Source organism: Megalobrama amblycephala, linkage group LG2, assembly GCF_018812025.1.
Source record: "Megalobrama amblycephala isolate DHTTF-2021 linkage group LG2, ASM1881202v1, whole genome shotgun sequence".
Lineage (NCBI taxonomy): Eukaryota > Metazoa > Chordata > Actinopteri > Cypriniformes > Xenocyprididae > Megalobrama > Megalobrama amblycephala.
The window spans coordinates 53859278-53880905 of record NC_063045.1 but is presented as its reverse complement, the minus strand read 5'-3'; the positions used below and the strand labels follow the sequence as shown (position 1 = coordinate 53880905).

General features: G+C 35.3%; 3 protein-coding genes across 3 annotated transcripts; all 3 read right to left on the bottom strand.

Moving 5' to 3' along the window:
- Positions 1 to 410: 410 nt before the first annotated feature.
- On the bottom strand, positions 411 to 6880 carry acat1 (acetyl-CoA acetyltransferase 1). Its single transcript, XM_048180938.1, has 12 exons — positions 6723 to 6880; positions 6467 to 6514; positions 6246 to 6363; positions 5312 to 5407; positions 5056 to 5156; positions 4807 to 4950; positions 4455 to 4605; positions 2793 to 2888; positions 2434 to 2547; positions 1193 to 1257; positions 956 to 1113; positions 411 to 852 (listed from the first exon to the last, which is right to left on the bottom strand). Exons 1-12 carry the CDS (start codon positions 6792 to 6794, stop codon positions 732 to 734), a joined length of 1284 nt encoding a protein of 427 aa, XP_048036895.1. The 5' UTR covers positions 6795 to 6880; the 3' UTR covers positions 411 to 731.
- A 1481-nt stretch (positions 6881 to 8361) lies between these two features.
- mmp30 (matrix metallopeptidase 30) lies at positions 8362 to 11915 on the bottom strand. The gene is made up of 10 exons (XM_048180937.1): positions 11759 to 11915; positions 11401 to 11645; positions 10583 to 10731; positions 10047 to 10172; positions 9795 to 9956; positions 9531 to 9669; positions 9243 to 9370; positions 9009 to 9168; positions 8827 to 8930; positions 8362 to 8714 (listed from the first exon to the last, which is right to left on the bottom strand). The coding sequence occupies exons 1-10, from the start codon at positions 11858 to 11860 to the stop codon at positions 8611 to 8613; spliced, it is 1419 nt and encodes a 472-aa protein (XP_048036894.1). The 5' UTR covers positions 11861 to 11915; the 3' UTR covers positions 8362 to 8610.
- Positions 11916 to 15746: 3831 nt separating this feature from the next.
- LOC125262254 (collagenase 3-like) lies at positions 15747 to 19028 on the bottom strand. The gene is made up of 10 exons (XM_048180927.1): positions 18867 to 19028; positions 18531 to 18775; positions 18311 to 18459; positions 17341 to 17469; positions 17034 to 17195; positions 16818 to 16947; positions 16595 to 16725; positions 16344 to 16503; positions 16149 to 16252; positions 15747 to 16066 (listed from the first exon to the last, which is right to left on the bottom strand). The coding sequence occupies exons 1-10, from the start codon at positions 18969 to 18971 to the stop codon at positions 15960 to 15962; spliced, it is 1422 nt and encodes a 473-aa protein (XP_048036884.1). The 5' UTR covers positions 18972 to 19028; the 3' UTR covers positions 15747 to 15959.
- Between the last annotated feature and the right edge of the window lie 2600 nt (positions 19029 to 21628).

Sequence of the window (21628 nt, the reverse complement as noted above, 5' to 3'; positions counted from 1 at the left end):
CATGATATTACACTTAATAAAGACTATAAGCAAAATATCATTTAAAATGGGATTGAAAGATACTAAACAATGTTAATATCATAAAAATTAACTGTGAGTTCTGTTATTAGTTGTATCATCATCATCATCATTATTAATAATTCCAAAATATTGTGGAAAGTGAACATTTAAGCCAAAACCCAACCAAAAATGTCACTTATGCGTTGTCCATATTACCACTCATGCCTATAGTATCTGCTTTCAACAATCATAAAGTAATAACTGTTTGTTCAACTCAGAAATGCATCCAGCAGCAAGCAGAGCTCAAAGCAGGTTCTCCATCTGGCGTTCGTTCCGGGGGAACTGCATTATGTCTTATGAGTATTAATTATGTCTTATGAGTATTAATCATCACATTCAGCATCAACAAAAACAATCAATAGTCTCTTTTATTGCAGTAACAGATTGTAACATTCGAAACCCTTTCATTACAACATTATTACCATTATTTTGAGAATGACACCACGTAATGATATATGCAATGAGTGCGCAGAATAAATTACCATTTGAGAAGTTTGTATTGTATGAGCTTCGATACATTTTTTCCCTATTTTAATTAAAAAACAAGAGTGACCTTTTCTGGAGGGAGAACAAGAGAGCACACTCACATTAAGGATATATGCATGAAGAATCTGGTCAAAAGTCCAAATCCTACACAAATTCTGTAATGAATTTAATTGCAATCTCAAGTCCTAATACTTCTGGATCAGAATGGAGGAAGCGGCGCCTCCTCCATTGCAGATTCCGGCCAGTCCGTACTGTCCCGATTTCAGATTGTGCACCATGTGTCCTACGATTCTTGCCCCTGACATTCTAGAAAAATCGCAAAACAGGCACATTAATTATCATGCAAATCTAATTCCAGTATGTCAATGCAGTGAACAGTGATGCATGAGAAGGATTTTGCTTGTATTACCCAATTGGATGTCCGAGGGAAACTGCTCCTCCGTTGATATTGACTTTGTTGGGGTCGATGTCTAACATCTTGATGTTGGCCAGCACCACGACACTGAAGGCTTCATTGATCTCCCACATGGCAATGTCTTCTTTCTTTAAACCGGCAGCCTTCAGGATCTGCACAACATAGATGTTACTACACGGAGTGACTTCAAAAACACTTCTGCTTAGCAATTAACACATAAATTTAGCTCACCTTAGGGACGGCAAAGGCTGGAGCGATAGGGAAGTCGATGGGGGCGACAGCAGCATCAGCAAAAGCTGTAAATTAAGATAAAATTGTGCTCCAGATGTTTAGAAAAAGCCAGCAAACATGCATAATTGGACAAAATTGGCCATATTTGAGTAACTTACTATTAGTGATAATGCAACCAACTCATATACACTCAAAACAGAGTAGTTCTCCCAGGAAAAGCTAAAAGATGTTGATAGACATTTAAATTCTTTAAAGAACACTTCAAATTGAATTGCTTCTATTTTGTAATATTTATAAGGTAATATGCTTTAGTTTATTTCAGAATTTCATGTATTTTCTTAACTGTCACCATCCCCCTGGCAGGATGCTCAGCACTTTTTTTCGCCTTTTTTTCTTAACATATTTTAGAATCATCATAAATTAGGCATCATTCAAAAGCCTATAATCTCAAAATTCATCCTGTGAAAACCACTTTAAACCCTTTTAACTGGCTCCTCCCCCAAGTGGGCGGTGTCATGCTTCACATTACAAAAATTATTTTAACTATTTTTTAATCAAAACGTTTCTAATCTTGACAAAACCCATATTGTCTGAAAGGTCTGAAACTCAAGGTTACATATTTGGTGGCTGTTTTGTGATAGAAGTGATACTGTGACAGATATGTAATAATATGTTACAGGAGAACACATTAAAAAAAATTCAATGTAATGTGGGTGTCACCCGGTGGCTATTTTTGGTATAACAACTAAACAATTTGGTTAGACATATGGCTTTCATTTTATAGCAGTTTTAGAGTAAATTGTATTTTATAAAATATATATTTTGTATAAAATAAAAAAAAACATTTAGTAGAGTACATTTGTTTTACAGTAAACTTATTTTTTGAAGTGCCTCACTTCAGCAATAATAATAAAACTATTTTCAGATATTTAAATAATATGCCAAAATAGTTAGCAACCATTTGCTTTTTGCATTTTTTAGCACTTTCTACTTCATCAAAAGTAGTCTGATGGTAGCTTAACTTCATTTAAATAACATTAAATTATTAAAGTGCCTTTAACATGGTGAAGTTGTTCAGGAAAGAATTCAGGTGGATGTATTCAGACATAGAGCACTGGCTAACAGCTAAAGAAACAGTGAATTATTCATGAAACATGAACAAAATGTTGTGGTTAGAAAAATGTGGTTAAAATGAACAGAATACACCATAGCATTATTTAAACAGGTGTGAATTGCCTCACCAACAATCTTTGCAAGCGGTGTGACATTGAGCCTCTTTGCCGCATCTGCTGTCATGAGCACGAGAGCAGCCGCTCCATCATTCAGCGTACTAGCGTTGGCTGCCGTCACCGTGCCTGCAAAAACCAAAGGTATGCTTGTCTTTTGCTTGTCTTTATTATCCTCAAAGCATACTTTTAAAAAGAGTACTTAAGAACTAATATACTTCAAAATAATATTCTTATGTGCGAACAGCATGTAATGTTTTCAAACACTTAAATAATAATATAATAAATGCAGATAGGTGAACTAAATAGTGTTTTTTTTTTTACCTAATTCTTTATATTTACTTTTATAATTCTATTGTCTTTGAAATTTGTACCGTTCTCTTTCTGGAACACAGTCTTCAGTTTGGGGACTTTGCTGAAGTCAACCTTTCTATATTCTTCATCTTCCTTCACAACAACGTCTGGTTTTCCTGAGCAGTGAGAGAGCATATTTTAATCACAATCATGGTGCATTTTATATAATGTACGCACACATATATGTGTGTGTGTGTGTGTGTGCACATTAGTCTATTTTTAGGGGTGTGACGAGATATCGTGCCACAAGATTTCACGATATTAAAATGTGAGATATTTCTTGTTGAGGTGAAAAGCTGTCTTGCGATATCTGCATGAAGAGTTTGTTGCAAAACCTTGATGTTTGTTTAAGGTGCAGTAGAACACGTTTTCAAAAGAAGTAATATAAGTCTAAGGTGTCCCCTGAATGTGTCTGTGAAGTATCAGCTCAAAATACCCCATAGATTTTTTTTAATTAATTTTTTTAACTGCCTATTTTGGGACATCATTAAATATGCACCGATTCAGGCTGCAGCCCCTTTAAATTCTCATGCTCCCCGCCCCCGAGCTAATATAACCCTCAAAATGGATCTTTACAAAGTGTTCGTCCTGCAGCATATCTAATCGTGCAAGTATGGTATTTATTTGGATGTTTACATTTGATTCTGAATGAGTTTGATAGTGCTCCATGGCTAACAGGCTAAAGCTAACATTACACACTGTTGGAGAGATTTATAAAGAATGAAGTTGCGTTTATGAATTATACAGACTGCAAGTGTTTAAAAATGAAAATAACGACGACTCTTGTCTCCGTGAATACAGTAATAAATGATGGTAACTTTATCCACATTTAACAGTACATTAGCAACATGCTAACGAAACATTTAGAAAGACAATTTACAAATATCACTAAAAATATCATGATATCATGGATCATGTCAGTTATTATTGCTCCATCTGCCATTTTTCGCTATTGTTCTTGTTTGCTTACTTAGTCTGATGATTCAGCTGTGCACAGATCCAGACATTAATACTGGCTGCCCTTGTTTAATGCCTTGAACATGAGCTGGCATATGCAAATATTGGTGGTGTACATATTAATGATCCCGACTGTTACGTAACAGTCGGTGTTATGTTGAAATTCGCCTGTTCTTCAGTGGTTTTTTAAACAAATCAAATTTACATAAGGAGGAGGAAACAATGGAGTTTGAGACTCACTGTATGTCATTTCCATGTACTGAACTCTTGTTATTCAACTATGCCAAGGTAAATTCAATTTTCCATTCTACGTGTATATTACATTGTGTATTTTAACAGTGTTGTTTAATAAAACCATGAACCAATTATTATTGCCTAATTCTTATTATATATGTATTTTAAGTCATATTAAATCATTTTAAAGGCTATTGTTCACTATTTTTATTATCTGATAACTCGATTACCAAAATAATACTTAGCGACAGCACTAGATTATTTTGTGATTTCAGTCGAATAAAATACTTTTTTTTCCCAGTCATATATTTCGTCATTGAAGATTTCTTAAAAATGGTGTTAAAATATCGTCTCGTTCTCGTGAACCCAATATCGTGCATCATCTCGTCTCATGAGATAAGTGTATGGTCACACCCCTACATATTTTAGCTGATAAAAGGTATTTCTTTGGGAATGATAAGGAATTAAACAGCTACAGTAGTGAAACCAACCTCTCTGAGGGATGCTCACAGGAACCACTTCCTTGGCCATGATGCCAGACTCCCACGCTGCTTTGCTGCGGCTGTAAGAGTTGATGGCAAATGCGTCCTGCTCCTCCCTGGAGATGCTGCTGTTCTTGGCTGTGTTTTCAGCACAGTTGCCCTAAAATGGGGAAATACACAATTTTGTACACGTTGTACACAATCATGGCCTCTCCAGTGTTATATGTACAGTACATTTGCTGTCCAAAGTTTCCACACAACTTCATTCACTTCCTTTTTTCACTCAATACTCATCTTATTATCAAGCTTTTATGCAAATAAAATGCAATCTTTCTTACTGGTTCTTAAAAAATGTACATACCATGTGGAATTTGTTGTAGACGTCTGTCAAACCGTCCTTAACAATCAGATCCTCCATCTTCACTCCACCATAAGGGGGCGCTTCTCTGGCCATGACATACGGAACCTGAGACATGCTTTCCATTCCACCAGCAACCATCACATCCTGGGAGACATCATATAGATTTAATAATTTTGCTTTATTAGCACGCTGAAGGCTCACTCAAACACAACACTTTCTGAATTTGAGGTAACGTGTCTTCCACACTACCTGATGGCCACACATGAGACTCTGAGCGGCCATCATGATGGACTTCATCCCAGAGGCACACACTTTATTGATGGTAGTTGCCTCAGTGGACAGAGGGAGACCTGCATGAGGAAGACAACAAACATCACACAACGCTCAGCAGAACCTACACTAACACTAAATGCTAAAACTTCTCTTCGAGAAGTTGCATTTGTAAATTCATGCCAGGTAAAGCACAAATAATTAAAGAAAAAAATATGTATTATAAATTACTCACCTGCACCCAGAACAGCTTGTCTGGCTGGTGCTTGTCCTTCTCCTGCTTGCAACACATTGCCCATGTAAACTTCCTTCACCTCCTCCATAGGAATTCCTGTAGATGACATGCAAACCTCCTAATATGATGTCATATATCATACGGACAGCTAGAACAAATAAGACTAAAAAATTTTGATTTAAAGACAATTATTCCATGAATATAACTGCATTAAATAACAAAACATCGAACTAAGTGGCATTTATTGTACAGGCGAATAGCACAACTTTCTGATTTAAAGAAATTTGTTACTCAGGTTTTTATTTTTATTATATTTTACACGATTACATATGCAATACATATATATACAATACAATTTTTTCGAAGGAAGTCTCTTCTGTTAACCAAGGCTACATTTATTTGATCAAAAATACAGTACATTTACAGTAATATTGTGAAATGTTATTATAATTTCAAATAACTGTTTTCTATTTTAATGTATTTAAGACATAATTTATTCCTGTGATGCAAAGCTGAGTTTTCAGCATCATTACTCCAGTTTTCAGTGTCACATGATCCTTCAGAAATCATTATTGATTATCATTATTAATTTATTAAACAACTGTGCTGCTTAATATTTTTTATGAAAACAAATATTTTTTTTCAGGATTCTTTGATGAATAGAACATTCAAAAGAACAATTTATTTGAAATAAAAAAATTTTTATAGCATTATACATGTCTTTACGGTCACTTTTGGTCAATTTAATGCATCCTTGATAAATAAAAGTATTCTTTTATTTGCTCAGACCCAAAACTTAAAAATAAATGTTAATAATAATAGAATTTAATAATATATAATATAAATTATATTTATTTATAATAGATAATTATAATCTTTATAAAATACAACATTTTTTATAGATAGATAGATAGATAGATAGATAGATAGATACCTGCTTTCTCGATGGCTCCTTTAATAGCAATGGAACCGAGTTTGGTGGCAGGTACTGTGGAAAGGCTTCCTTTGAAAGACCCCATTGGGGTCCTAACTGCACTGACGATGACAACTTCCTGTCCAGAGACAAATGAGAAAAGATCATATTTACTGAATGCACACCTGACAGAAACAGCTCTGGGTCCATGAAGTGATACAATCGCATAACATTTTACTCACATTTAGAGATGGTCGTGTGCTGTAGGTCCTACTCAGATATTTATGTGCCTGCAAAGACAGATTCATAAAATGGGTGTCCGCATAACTGGTTATAGCGTTTATGTCAACAAAGACCAACGACCTACAGTTCATGAAGTGAAGCGCAGTGTTTTAAAAGGTAAATAATGAAACAGGCCTGCGGTTAAACTGCTGCATGTGCCGTGAGTCTCGCGACAAAGTTCGGCTATCGATGTCGAATTATTTAGTTCAAACTCACCAGATGTCTGCACAGGTGTGTGCGTGTACTGTAAATTGCACTGGATGTCATTATCGCGATGGAAAACTGCATACACAGAAGAGCAATTTTCACCTTCAGCCCTCCGAATGAGTGGAGTGAACTCTTGCAGTGAGCAGCCAATCACAGTAAGAGGTGTGTCTGCGTCACATGGTGACGGCCCGAAGCATTATGGGTAGTGTAGTTTATGTTATAGTTGTTGGAAACGTGAAATGGGTGAAAAAGGTTTTTATAGGTGAAGTTTAGTTAAAAACACTTGTACAAAGTTCTAAGAAATGTAATATTTGTCTCCATGTTTGTTTCATACATCTTTTCTTCCATTTCACCTGAACAAAATGTGCCTTGTCATAAAAGGTTTAAATAGGCCTATGTGATTTTTGGTTGACACACAGTCCGTAACTTTGATTTGACAAAAAAATAAAAAAATAAAAAAATCAAATATTAATAATATAAAACAAAATTGCTTCAATGCTTTTTTTGGTGTTAAGAATTAGTAAAAGAAATAAGCAAAAAATAAATAAAAAAAAGTATTTTTTTTCTTTATTAAAAATAAAGATTTTTAATGTTTTTAAAAGAAGTCTGCTCACCAAGGCTTAATTTATTTAATCAAAAATACAGTGAAAACAGTAATATTGTGAAAAATTATTACAATTTAAAATAACTGTTTTCTATTTGAATATATTTTACAAAGTAATTTATTCTCGTGTTGGCAAAGCTGAATTTTCAGCATCGTTACTCCAGTCTTCAGTGTCACATGATCCTTCAGAAATCATTCTAATATGATGATTAGTTCCTCAAGAAATATTTGTTATTATTATCAATGTTGGAAACAGTTGTGTACTTTTTTTCAGGATTCCTTGATGAATAGAAAGTTCAAAAGAACAGCATTTATCTGAAATACAAAGCTTTTGTAACATTTTACACTACCGTTCAAAAGTTTGGGGTCAGTAAGAATTTTTATTTTTATTTTTTTGAAAAGAAATTAAAGAAATTAATACTTTTATTCAGCAAGGATGCATTAAATCAATCAAAAGTGACAGTAAAGACATTTATAATGTTACAAAAGATTATATTTCAAATAAACACTGTTCTTTTGAACTTTCTATTCATCAAAGAATCCTGAAAAAAAATATTGTACACAAATATTTTGTACAATTGTACACATTAAATGTTTCTTGAGCAGCAGATCAGCATATTAGAATGATTTCTGAAGGATCATGTGACACTGAAGACTGGAGTAATGATGCTGAAAATTCAGCTTTGCCAACACAAGAATAAATTACATTTTAAAATATTTTCAAATAGAAAACAGTCATTTTAAATTGTAATAATATTTCACAATATTACTATTTTTACTGTATTTTTAATTAAGTAAATGCACCCTTGGTGAGCAGACGAAACTTCTTTTAAAAACATTAAAAATCTTACCGATCCCAAACTTTTGAGCGGTAGTGTATACATATATATATATATATATATATATATATATATATATATATATGCTATAGCCTATTTATTAAGAGACTTTAATAAATGCCTTTTTTATAATCTTACTGTTACACCGCCTAGACATTTTTTACTTTACACTTCACAGTGTCTTAAATTCAGAAACTGAAACATATTCATTATAAAAGAGTATTTTAATGTATTTTTGAACAAGTAAATCAATTATATTGATTGCAATACCTCTCATTTACATTCATTTTTTATTTATTATATTAGAAGATGAGTTAGAACAAGTTGTAAATATTAGTTGTAATTATTTAAAAAAAAAAAAAAACATTTATTGTGGCTTTGTCTGTACAAAATAGAAAATATAGTACAGGAATACTGAAACAGATGAGAAATGTCTACATTTTCAATTCAAAGCTTAGTAGCAGTTCAGCCATCCATAGTTCAACAGAACACGTTTCACTTGTCTTGAGGTGAAATCATACTCCGTTTGCCTTGGACCTTCTGAGAAATACAGATAACCTGAAAAGGAGGGGGGAAAAAATACATTTTAGGGAAAAATACAAAATGGAACAGCATTAAATAATGAATGATTGAATGGTTAATGTTTTTGTTTTGTAGTGTTTAAGCTCACCATAATTTTCAAAAGCAGCGTCCACCTGTGAGCCAATGCCAGGAAAATGACGTTGAATAGTTTTAGGAAAGCCTCTGTCCATCTGAGCTGTTCTTTCATTGAAGCTACATCGTTGTTGAAATTATGTTAGTTTTGATGTTGTTTTTTAAAAAATCGATACAATGTTATATATTTTTTCTCACCTCCAGTATTTGCTTCCGACAAAGAATAAAGTGTGGCCAGTTGATTTCACATGTACAGCTGCATCAATCTTTTTCACATTTGTGGGAAACCCAAATTTGGATATGGGTTTGGGATATCCAGACAAAGTAGTGCTGCCTTTTACTGCCCAGTACTGCTGACCTGTATGTGAAAGAGCACACAACTGAAGCCTTTTTATACACCACTTAAAGTCTCTTTGGGAAATAAGGCTTTACCTTTGAAAAGGAAGCTAATGTCTCTGCCACTGAACTCATAAGCGGCATCAACAGAGTCAATGGATGGCCAGGTAGATTTTATTTCATGCACTGAAAGTCCACTGTAGTAGCCCTTTTTCCAGTAATACCTGATGGATATGAAGGCATGAAAAATTACAGTTTTTAAATCAAATTTTTAGTTGACCTTGCCAATACCACATTAGGTTTATAATTTGTGATTATTTATTTATTTATTTTATTTTTTCAGCATTTCCATGTGTGTGTGTGTGTGTCTGTGTGTATTCTTACCCATTTTTAAAGAAGTACAGTTCTCCACGAATGCTGGTTGCTGCATCAAATACTAGGTCACGCTTGCATGGTTCTGGTGGGCTTGGTCCAGGATTTGGTTTTGGGTCAGGTTTAGGTTGATCTGTTGACGTTCGAACACCTGAAACATAGAAAATGGGTGGACAACACATATTTATTGATTGTTTTATAATTGATTAAGCTCACTACTGAGAATACAGTATGATCTATTGTATTTAATCTATTGATGTTGCAAAAAAAATTTACCATACAGGGCCTGGACCCCAAGCCGGTCATCACGGGGAAGTGTATAGCCATTAGTGTTGACGTATCGGTAAGTTGGATACATGAGTGCAGAAGGGTCATTGGAGTGATCTAGTCCCAGTGCATGTCCGAATTCATGAGCAGCCACCAAAAGCAGGTTTATACCTAAAGCAATTTATGATTTTTTTTATTTTATTAAAATGTAATAATTTACATACACATATGCATGTGATTCTACATGATTTGTGCATTAACCTCGTGAACTTAGGGTCCATGTCTCATCATCATCAAAGTGTGTGTCTCCTCCCTGCTCCGGACCGGGTGAGTTGGCATGAGCCAGAACCCCATTAGGCCCATCAAATGGGTAAAAGTCTCCATGATCTAAAAGGAAAGACACACACACATTATATGTATATGAAAGTGACATGTGAAGGCCAAGTATGGTGACCCATACTCAGAATTTGTCATGCATTTAACCCATCCAAGTTAGTGCACACGCATTAGGAGTAGTGAGTAGTGTGAACACACACTTTTCAGTGGGCAGCCATTTTGCTGTGGCACCCAGGGAGCAATTGGGGGTTTGGTGCCTTGCTCAAGGGCACTTCAGTCATTTCCTGCCGGTATTAAGAGTCGAACCCGCAAACTTTGAGTTACGTATTATGAATCGAACCCACAACCTTCAGGTTACCAGTCTGACTCTCTAATCATCAGGCCACGACTGCACCAAATATACATATATTTCTCATTAATTTATTAGGAAATGAGGGAATGTATGTGTGTTTAGAACCTACATCCAGCCTTGAAGAGAATCATGATATCAGCTGTGCCACTGTAGATCTGTTTGAAATCGAGTGGAATAACATCACTGTAGAGCTGGAAAGCTTTGGCAATAACGGCATCCACATCTCTCTGGCTCAACTGTGATGTATATTCAGTAATTCTAGGAGAGAAAGAAGCAATTAATGTTTAGTATCAACTTTAAAGTCACCATGACACCAATTGACAATTCATATTTTTATAGAATATTGCAGTGTTTATTATAAATGATTTATCTGTGCACATCATTATTTCTTTTAAAAATTCATGCACTCTCATAATCTTTAATCAAAATAACTCCCCCTCCCTCTTGCAGCTTCATCTGTTCTCTTCTCTGATGCATGTTTACTGGTGCGAAGGCAGGACAACCTGTCACTCACATGAGATTGACCAAAAGCAAACCACAACCATCCAAACCCGCCCTACATTTTTTTCTTGTTCGAGAAGCACTTTCACTCAGATATACGCCACAATAGAGAAGATAAAAGTATTGCAACTTCCTTTTTTTCCCTAAAACTTCTTTTGGCCCCCAAAGTCCCTTCAATGACTTGTGCATTTTGCACAGAAAATCTATATCTGGCATGATTGGTTGAGTTTCTGGGAACAAAATTGTCTTATTTGTTATTAAGGAGTTAAACATTTCACATTTATGCATTTGGGAGATGCTTTTATCCAAAATGACTTACATTACACTCAAGGAAGATACACATTTTATGACTTTTAGCTTTCCCTGGGAATCGAACCCATGACCTTCGGCTTTGATTGAGTTACAGGATGTCACGGGTAAACCTACCTGTATGTTACAACGCTCTGCTTCCACTTGGGACTCCCCTGGAAGTGGCCGAATTTGGCCACATCAGTCACTCCACAGCGTGGCAGCTTCATCGTCTCAAGAGTGTTTGAGTCCAGCTTGCCCGTGACCTCCAGTCCAAAAAACGTCTGCATGGCCTTCAGTTCACTTTCTAGATCTGGAAGGAACATCATTCTGCCGCGGGATTTAGTTGCATTAGAGTCCCTGTAGAACTGTGACAGATATGCCTGAGGAGAAAGAGGAAGGAACAAGTGATTAAACACATCACTGATAAATATCATATCACAAGGATATTAGATTGGATATAGATAAGAAACATATAAGGCATATGGGTACTGACCTCTGCTATTTGATGATCTTCTGGTGATGCAGTCGTGGGGGCGCCGTCACAAAGAGCCAAATGCACCACGAGTGTCAGAACAAGAGCTGTCAAGTGCCCCATACTGCAGTCCTCTTCCTCTGCAGGGAAAGAAAAGTTATCCCCAGAGTCTCTGTTTGTGTCTTTTATAAGTCTAGATAGTCTAAAAAGGGGCTTGTCTAGTGTTTTATCATTTCCAATCAGCAGTGGTGTTAGTGGGGGTGGGAGTGGGAAACTGTCAGGGTTTCAGGGGGTTTTGGCTCCTGTCTGAACATGCCAGACAGAAGTTTTTGTTGCTGATGACTTGCTGATGACGCAACTGAATAGGCCTCTTCAGGAAGACTTTAGCTTTTGTATTCACTGCTACTGCTTTTGATATCCTCCCTTCTAGTCATTTTCATCCCCAGAGAGGATATGTTTTATCCGTGTTCCTGGTTAGACGGGATGCATTTCCAGTTTCCGACACTAGATAGCTTTTTTGCTTCTGAGTGGAAGAAATTAATATTATGTTATAACTTTAGGATTTTTATTTTACCTTCTGTCACACATTTTCTTTTCAGAATTGCAAGCAGCCTACGTGCGTGACTCTACAGTCTACAAAGATGGAATAAAGATACTACAAATTTGTCAGGAGAGATGGCTGAAATGTTTGACAGCTTATCTTAATGCAAAACAAAGTCAGCACGCTGTTGCCCCCACAAAAGAATGTAAACTCACCAGAATAGGCTATTATAATGTGATGTTTTGAGCAAATCAGCTCTTGTTCAGACTAGCGGGAGTCACATTGTGCTGAGTTTGGTTTGCTTTTTTATGTACTTTTTTTGCCATGCACCTGGATTTGAGACACTGTTGGATGTGCTGGCTTTTCATGTTCCTTTGATACCTTATCTTGATCCCTCATGGGGCCTGCAAATTCTTCAAATACATGTATCGTCAATAGGTTAATTGTTTACATTTATTTAAATTAGTTAAAGGGTTAATTCACCCAAAAATGAAATTCTGTCATTAATTACTCACCCTCATGTCGTTCCAAACCTGCAAGACCTTCGTTCATCTTTGAAACACAAATTAAAATATTTTTATATAGATATAAGATATTTAAATAGCGACTTTGTTCAACAATATCTAGTGATGGGCAATTTCAAAACACTGCTTCATGAAGCTTCGAAGCTTTACTAATCTTTTGATTCGAATCAGTGGTTCAGAGCATGTATCAAACTGCCAAAATCATGTGAACTGTTAAAATTTCAAAACACTTATGAGGAAACGAAGCCTGGTTTACTGAAATCATGTGACTTTGGCAATTTGATACACACTCCGACCCACTGATTTGAAAAAAAAAAAAGATTCATAAAGCTTCAAAGATTTGTAAAGCTTCAAAATTAACTTGCTGTCAAAGGAGGCCTCACTGAGCATTCGGATTTTATCAAAAATATCTTAATTTGTGTTCTGAAGATGAATGAAGGTCTTACGGGTGTGGAACGAAATGAGGGTGAGTAATTGTAGGGCTGAGCAAATATGGGTAGAACTCTTTACTGCCCTAGTACTAGTAAATCCCTTTAAAAAGGTATACATGTGAATTAAACATGGCACAATGGCCTTTATCATCACAGTAATGCCTATCTAGTGCGAGGGATTCATCAATATGCTGATTGAGGACTGTTGGGACACTCCAGGCACCGGATGGTTCTGTCTGGAGAGACAGTCGTTTACACCTCAATGACATATCTGTACCATTTGCTTCACATGGCATATATGCTTTCAACTACATGCTATTTATCTACTAGTGTTTTCTAACTAACTATGTCATGTTTGGTCTCATCTGACAGCTTATAAACTGAACTGAATGGTAGTGTACTTTATGGAGACATTGAAGTATCCTAATGTACAATCTAGGTATTCCTTAAACATGTATTGAGGAGAGTATGCTAATGTACTTCTCTCCCTCTTGATCACCACCCATTTGCCATATCTTGTGGTTTCCTGTCAGCTGGTTTTGGTGTTGGTATTCCACTCATGTATAACAATGCTTTGCTCAGGGTATAAGAAGGAAAGGTAACTGTTGTTCTGGGAGAAAGGCTTTAACCCTGCCACTCCCGCACACCGGCGCAAACCTCTTAATACAAGAAGGTACTCAAATACTCAAATACTGCACAGCAGTACATTATTTGTTACAACTAAGTTTTCTATACAGTATGTTGTTCCATTCTACTGTCTGTATATTTAAACATGTAACTTAATAAATAACTTTGCCTGTTTTAAAGGTTTTAAGAATCTTTCCTTTTGTAACTGATAATGTTGAAAGCTAAATTGATTCATCATCTAAACGTTCAGGTTAAATCCTACGTTTTCCTATCAATTCAAAGAAAGACTTTTACCTTTAATGAATAAGAGGTAAAAAATAACAACAACTTTAATGGAGTCAGATTAATTATATTGGAGTCAGATAAATAACTAAATCATGCATGTCATCCATCAACTGCCTTTTGTTTCCGACTATTGGTTCAAAATAGCAGCGTAAGCTTCCAGCCTTACATAATTAATGACAGAATTTTCATTTTTGGGTGAACTAACCCTTTAACTCAGCTTAAACAGTTATTTTCTGTAGCCTATATTACGCTGTGTTTCTACATTGTCTAAATTTCTACATTAAAATGTAAAAAATGTCATGAAATGTGTCTTAGCAATTGAGAAAAAGCATTAATTCATAAAAATTCTATAAAAACATTTGCCAAGAAATCTGCAAGTTAGGCCATGCAGTAGCCTACAATGGAACATAATGTGTTTCCATTCAAAGTTGCAGATTTAACTTATTGCATAAAACATTTGCACCGTTTATATCCCTTCAAGAGAAAAAAATAGTCACTCTACCATCTCTATCATATCTCTACCAATCAGCAGTCATAACAGTGGGGGTGAGGGTAGAAAAATAGCTTGAGGGGGTTCTCGTAAGGTTCTGAAATGGAATTTTGGATTTTCCCATGCTCTTTTACGCAATTGAATTGCCGTTAAAATATTACATTTTAATGTCATGTAGAATTTCAGCCAGAAACATCTCACAACCTAAATAATCAAGTGAACGAAAATATATTTGACCAAATTCATCTCAAATTTGATCATGTGATATCTATATATACATGTGATCATGTTCAATGTTCAAGGTGTCTGAATAAATGTAATGTATTAATGAAAAAATGTGTGTGTGTGAATGCATTACTTTTGTTAACTTCAAGATCCAGCTATAATATTTCAATTTGAACACAGTTCATATAATGTGTTATTTGCAAGGTATATATCAATAAACATTTTGTTTCAGGCAGAGCATGTGGCCCAAAAATGCTAAAATATTTAAGAAAATTAAATAGGCATTAAATGTTTATAGTCTATAGACAATGACAGACCAGATGCAAGTCCCCCCCTTTTTTTTTGTACTACAGGTTTTACATAAGTTTTACATAACCACTGGAATTCTCTTCAGGGCATGTCCAGTGCCTATACAAGTTTCCTAAATCCTGACATAAATTCAAAAACACAACCCTGAGGCTGTTTAACAGACGTACTCCAGAACACCCTTATTCATGACCTAAAATGTAACCACAGGAAGTTTGTCCATATATGTCTGAGCAACCCTTTTACGTAACAAATACTTGTTTTTATGGTACAGCACAAACACGCAGTGATGACAAGACTAATCCATCCCTCAAAAGCTCATACACAGAAACGCCTAATACTATATCAACTTCAACAAGCATCTACATGCTTTGACAAAATTCTGACCTTTTATAAAGCTTTCGAGTTTTATTTATTATTGAGAGTTTAGATGGTTTGATATTCAAAGCTGATTACTGATATTGGGTTTACAATAGATATTTTCGGATTCTGCTCAGTAAGTCGGCTTTGAGTCTTTTTAAAATGTTAAATTCAAAAAACAATTCTAGCTTCCAACTTGAAAAGCACACATACTCTTGAGTTGAATTAGGCACTTTAGTTTATTTCAAAATAACATAAAACAGATTCTGTAAATATACATTCTTTTAAAATTAGTTAACAGTTATATAAGAAATTTAATGACAACTTTGAACAGCAGAGAAGATAAAAAAAACAAAAAAAACAATGAATTTGTTTAAATATGCCCATGCATTTTTTTTTTTTAAAGCGCTGTAGTTTTTAAATAACCCATGTATTATTTAAGGCAGGGCAGGAAGTAATTGTTCTGCAGCACACGGAGGAGCCTCTTCCCGTAGGAACTGAACTCAAACACCTTATTCCCGCTATAGAGATAAATGTAACCTGGAACAAAAAAATAATTATCTTAATGAGGTATAATCATTGTACTTTAATGCTTGTAGAAAATTAGTTATAAAACGCCTACCTTTTGAAAGATGGGCTGCTGTAACCTTTCCAGCCATTCCTGGAAATCCATATTCCAGTCGTTTGGGATAACCTGTGTCCATCTTCTTCGCCTTCTCATCAAAGCTACCAAAAAAAAAAGGATAAATTTAATATTCCAATGGTTTTTCAGAGTAAATTTCAATGGTTTTTATTTATGATTTGGGACTTGACCAACCTGTAGTAAACCCCGTCAACGAAAAGCAGTGTTTTTCCCGAGTTTTTGTCATGGACGGCAGCACTAACTTTTTTTATGGATGATGGAAGACCAAAGCGGCTGAGAGTCTTGGGATAGCCCGGCACAGCATTGTTTCCACTAAAAGCCCAGACTTGTCGACCTGTAAACAAAGACAGGTGATACTTAGAGGTATTCTGAGCATGGATGCAGAGATTGTGGTTTAATCATTCCCAGATTGTTTGAGAAGATACCTTTGAAAAAGAAAACTTTATCTTGCGCTGGATTTTCATAAGCAGCATCGATATTATCCGGGACATTGGGCCAGAAACTCCTGATCTGAATTTGAGACATACCTCTGCTCGGAGAACTACGCCAGAAAAAGCTGCACAGAGACACATGAAGCCATTTCATTTAAACATTTTAGGTCTCTATATACTGTAAATCCACAAGTTTTTATTTGTTTTTGTGTAATACCTATCTTTGAAGAACATTGTTTCTCCTCTAAGAGTTGTAACTGCATCCAAGATTAGGTTAGGGTCACAAGAGTTAGGAGTCGTTGGTAATTTTGGATCAGGTTGGATGGGTTTTTTTTCTCTGTTTGGGCCTGAAGGAAATACCACATGGTAAACAATTGACTGGATATGTTCAACTCAAATAGTATAGATGAACTCCTGAAGATCGCACATTTACCATAGAGCGACTGAATCCCTCTGATGTCATCAGAGGGCAGAGAGAAACGATCCGGATTAGTGAAGCTGTATGTGGGAAACATCAGAGCGCCAGGAACGTTGGAATGAGAAAGACCCAAAGAGTGACCAAATTCATGGGCGGCAACCAAGAACAAGACAAAACCTGTGGACAAATCAAGTAGAACAGCTCAGGTACAAATGAAAAACACATTTTGGGGTAAAATCAATGTGATGGATGTCATTGCACTTTTTCATCTACTAAAATAAAAAAATATATATACCTCAAAACTACATTTAGCAAAACTCACCTCTTGATGAGCGGAAGGTGAAAAACTCATCCTCATCGAAATGCGCATCTCCACCAATTCCAGGTGAGGGAGCAAAAGCATGAGCCAAAGTGCGTCCTGGTCCATCAAATGGGTAATAATCACCATGATCTGTAGGAAAGAGGTTTTACATTTAGAGTTCAATAAAGAATTTAAGTCTTCGATTTTAATAGACAATATAAAATTCTATAGAAATATTTATAAATCAAAGAACCTGGGCTTCAGATAAAACATAGTGTACTTTAAAGAAATATTGGTTTAGGGTGGTAATGATTCACTCGACGCATCGATTTTAAGCTATTAAACCATTTGGAATGCCAAATTCATGAGTCAACAAATTACAGTATTTAAAACAAATGCGTTTTCAATAAATTATTAATAAAGTCCAATTTAATGCCACTTGACTTAATTAGGTTTAGGGTTAGGGTGTGGTTTGACCTTTAATCCCTTTCCCATTACGTCCAGAGTCAAGCTCCACCCATTGGCACTGCAAACTTTTTCCGAACAGTTTTCTAAGGAAAATGAAACTGCTGTAGTTGAATTTAAACTTCACTATTATTTTTCTTTCTAAGATAAAACAGTTTTTTCTGATATAAAAATTATTTTATGAGCATCATTTGATATTGAATGCTTATTTTTATGAGCATCATTTGAATGCTTATTAACATGATATTGGTTTTCTCTTTTATTTGCATATGTGGCCCTGAGATAACAGCCCAAATATTCACAGCCCACAAGCATATATTTTTATTTTGACAGAATATGAGGACTAATTGGTCTGCACTAAATTGAATTAGACAGACAGACAGACAGACAGACAGACAGACAGACAGACAGACAGATAGATAGATAGATAGATAGATAGATAGATAGATAGATAGATAGATAGATAGATAGATAGATAGATAGATAGATAGATAGATAGATAGATAGATAGATAGATAGAACTTACATTTCGAACCAAACTGAATCATGATGTCAGCTGTGCCGCTGTAGATCCGGGTGAATCTCAGAGGAGTGACATCTGCCCACACTTGCAGGGCCCTTCTGATGGAATCATCCACCTCAGCTACTGACATGTCAGGAGTGTAGTTCACAATCCTGGCAAAAAAAGGCCCATAGTCTCTATCTGCTTCTTTTTTTCTGTGACACCAAGAGAACTGATATTATACCTGTAAGTGAGCTTGTTGGTCTGCCATTTGAATCCGCCTCCAAACGTGGAGTACGCAGCCACATCTGGAACTCCACAGCGGGGCTTCTTCATCACCTCCATTGTTTCTTTGTCCAGCGTTCCAGTGACCTTGAGCCCAAAAAACACCTGCATCTCTTTCATCTTCTCAGTCAGACTGGACCCTTGTCGAAAGTTGGTTTTTACATTTGTTACATCTGTTAGATTGTAAAAACTCTTCAGGTAATGCTAAAGGGGGTAAAAACATAGAATTATTAGAGGAATTATGAGTATGACAAAGAAAACATGGAAGCTAGTATTAGGCCTAAAAAAATCATACCTCTGCAGCGGCTTCATCTTTGTCAGCAGGCTGTGCAATCGGTCCTGCGTTGATAACAAGCACCAGGCTTGCAAGAAAACACAGCTGGCGGTGAATCTTCCTCATGTTGGACGTTGCTTATTACGCTCTCGTGCTTCGCTTCTGATTGACAAGAGTCTGATGGAGGCTTATATACTCTTAAAACAGTGAGGTATTGAGCAATAGGTGAAGTCATCAGCCACAGGTTTCTGTGAGTAAACCATTAAACTGACAGACTAGTGAATGATCACAGGATTTTTAGCTTCCTTTATCATTTATTTTTCTTATGGAGTATATTATAACATTTTCATTTATTATAAACACAAACAAGGGCAATACTGTGAACATTTTTGCTTGCATTTAAACTAAGAAACTGTCAGCTTTCCAGAAATTTCCTGTTAAAAATACGGTGATGATGTTACGGTGTGGCTGTGTGTTTTACATTTTCTAACTTTGCTTGTCATATAAAATATAATATAATACATCCTTAAAAAAGTTTTTTGTTTGTTTGTTTTTTTTTTTTTACAATATTTGAAACTACTTTTTACCATATATGGTAACTTAAGTTATATATAAAATTGCTAACTTTTTTACGGGTAAGTCAGCTACATTCCAAAAAGACCACAAATGCAGAAGTGAAGCTTGGTGCAGTTAATATTTACTCTGATACTACTAAAATAATGCAACCATTGTTCCCTTTTTAGAATGAGAACTTCAAAAAACCCCATAAAACTATAGACATACATGGACATGTCAGACTCGGTCTTAGAGGAAGTTTCCGATTCATTGTCATCTCTGGTTGTGATTCACTGCTGTGACGTCAGTCATTCAACAACAACTGAGACGCCCACTGACACTGTGTTTCAATGGGAAATCCAAGGCTCCATGTACAGTAGCCTATATACTGTATGCAGGAAATGTAAGCAAATGCACTATAAAAAGCCATTGCTGTCTCAGAATAACATCAAAGACAGAATGATGTTTTTTTGGCAGAATATGGGAAGTTGTGTGCGGAGTGATGAATCACAATGAAACACAAGTTCATGGTGATGAAATTCTGCTGAGAAATCTCTACCATCTCTACCACAGCAAAGCATGGAGAAAGGGTGATTTGAACTCTATAGTGAATATTTGGTCTCACATTAAAGGGTTAGTTCACCCAAAAATGAAAATTCTGTCATTAATGACTCACCCTCATGTCGTTCCAGACCTTTGCTCATCTTCAGAACACAAATTAAGATATTTTTGATTAAATCCGTTGGCTCAGTGAGGCCTGCATTGCCAGCAAGATCATTTCCTATTTCAATGCCAGAAAGCTACTAAAGACATATTTAAAACAGTTCATGCGACTACAGTGGTTCAACCTTAATATTATAAAGCGACGAGAATATTTTTTGTGCACCAAAAAAAAAGAAAAAAAGACTTTATTCAACAGTATCTATGATTGGCAATTTCAAAACATCATGAAGCTTCGAAGCTTTATGAATCTTTTGTTTCAAATCAGTGGTTAAGAGCACCAAAATCATATGATTTCAGTAAAAGGGGCTTCGTTACGTCATAAGTGTTTCGAAATTTCAATAGTTCACATGGCAGTTTGAACAACACTGACTCGTTATCCTGTAAAAAGCTGTCTGCAAGTTGAAGAAGGCTAATCCATGCTAAGTTTTGTGACATGACATGTGAAGGCCAAGTATAGTAGCCCATGCTTGTAATTTGTCCTCTGCATTTAACATATCCAGTTAGTGCACACACATTAGGAGCAGTGAGTTGCAATAAATTAACATTATCTATACAGTATTTGTGCAATTATTGCTAATTTCCTGACCAGTGATATGTGATTTAAATGGTATAGATCATTAAATGACCACTAAATATTTTGTCATTTTCGGTATATTGCCTGGTCTGATGAGTCTCAGGTTGGTGCTGGTGGTGTAATGATGTGGAGGATATTTTCTTGGCATACTTTGGGCCCCTTAGTACCAATTGAGCAACACAGCCTACATGAGTATTGTTGCTGACCAAGTCTTTATGACCAAAGTGTATCCATCTTCTGATGGCTCAGCAGGATAACGCACTATGTCACAAAGTTTAAATCATCTCAAACTGGTTTCTTGAACATGACAATGAGTTCACTAAACTCAAATAAGTATAGTGAACTATACTCTTCCACAGTCATCCATTTCTCAGAAGCTGATAAGCAGAAACGCTTCATATTATATTAATCGCAACAAGTGCTGTGATTTGCTGATCTGACCTTTTATAAAAAGGTGCATTATTTATTGTTGGATGTTTAGATGACTTGAGCTGTCAGTTTTTACAAAGTTTATCTAATAGCTATTATCTGAGTTAAAATTAGAAGTACTTCCCTACCAAAATCAATTCTTGCTTCCAAAATGAACATGCTCTTCAATTGAATTAGGCACATAATCACCATTAATCACGATTTAAAACATTTTTTAAAACAGTTTTTAATATTTTTATATTGTAATAATTTCACAGTTATTCCCCAAATTAATGTAGAAAAAACTTAAACACAGTATTTTAAATATTTGTTTAATGGCATCTTTTTTTATGAATGAAGGCCAGTATCACTGATAGTAATAATGATACTGATGTATCTATGAATAGATTTAAAAAATAATAATAATAATAATAATTAATTATAGACATTCAACATTACAGTATAACTGAAAGCTATCAATTTCAACATTTATTAGGCTTTTAAAAAATAACAACTTTTAATT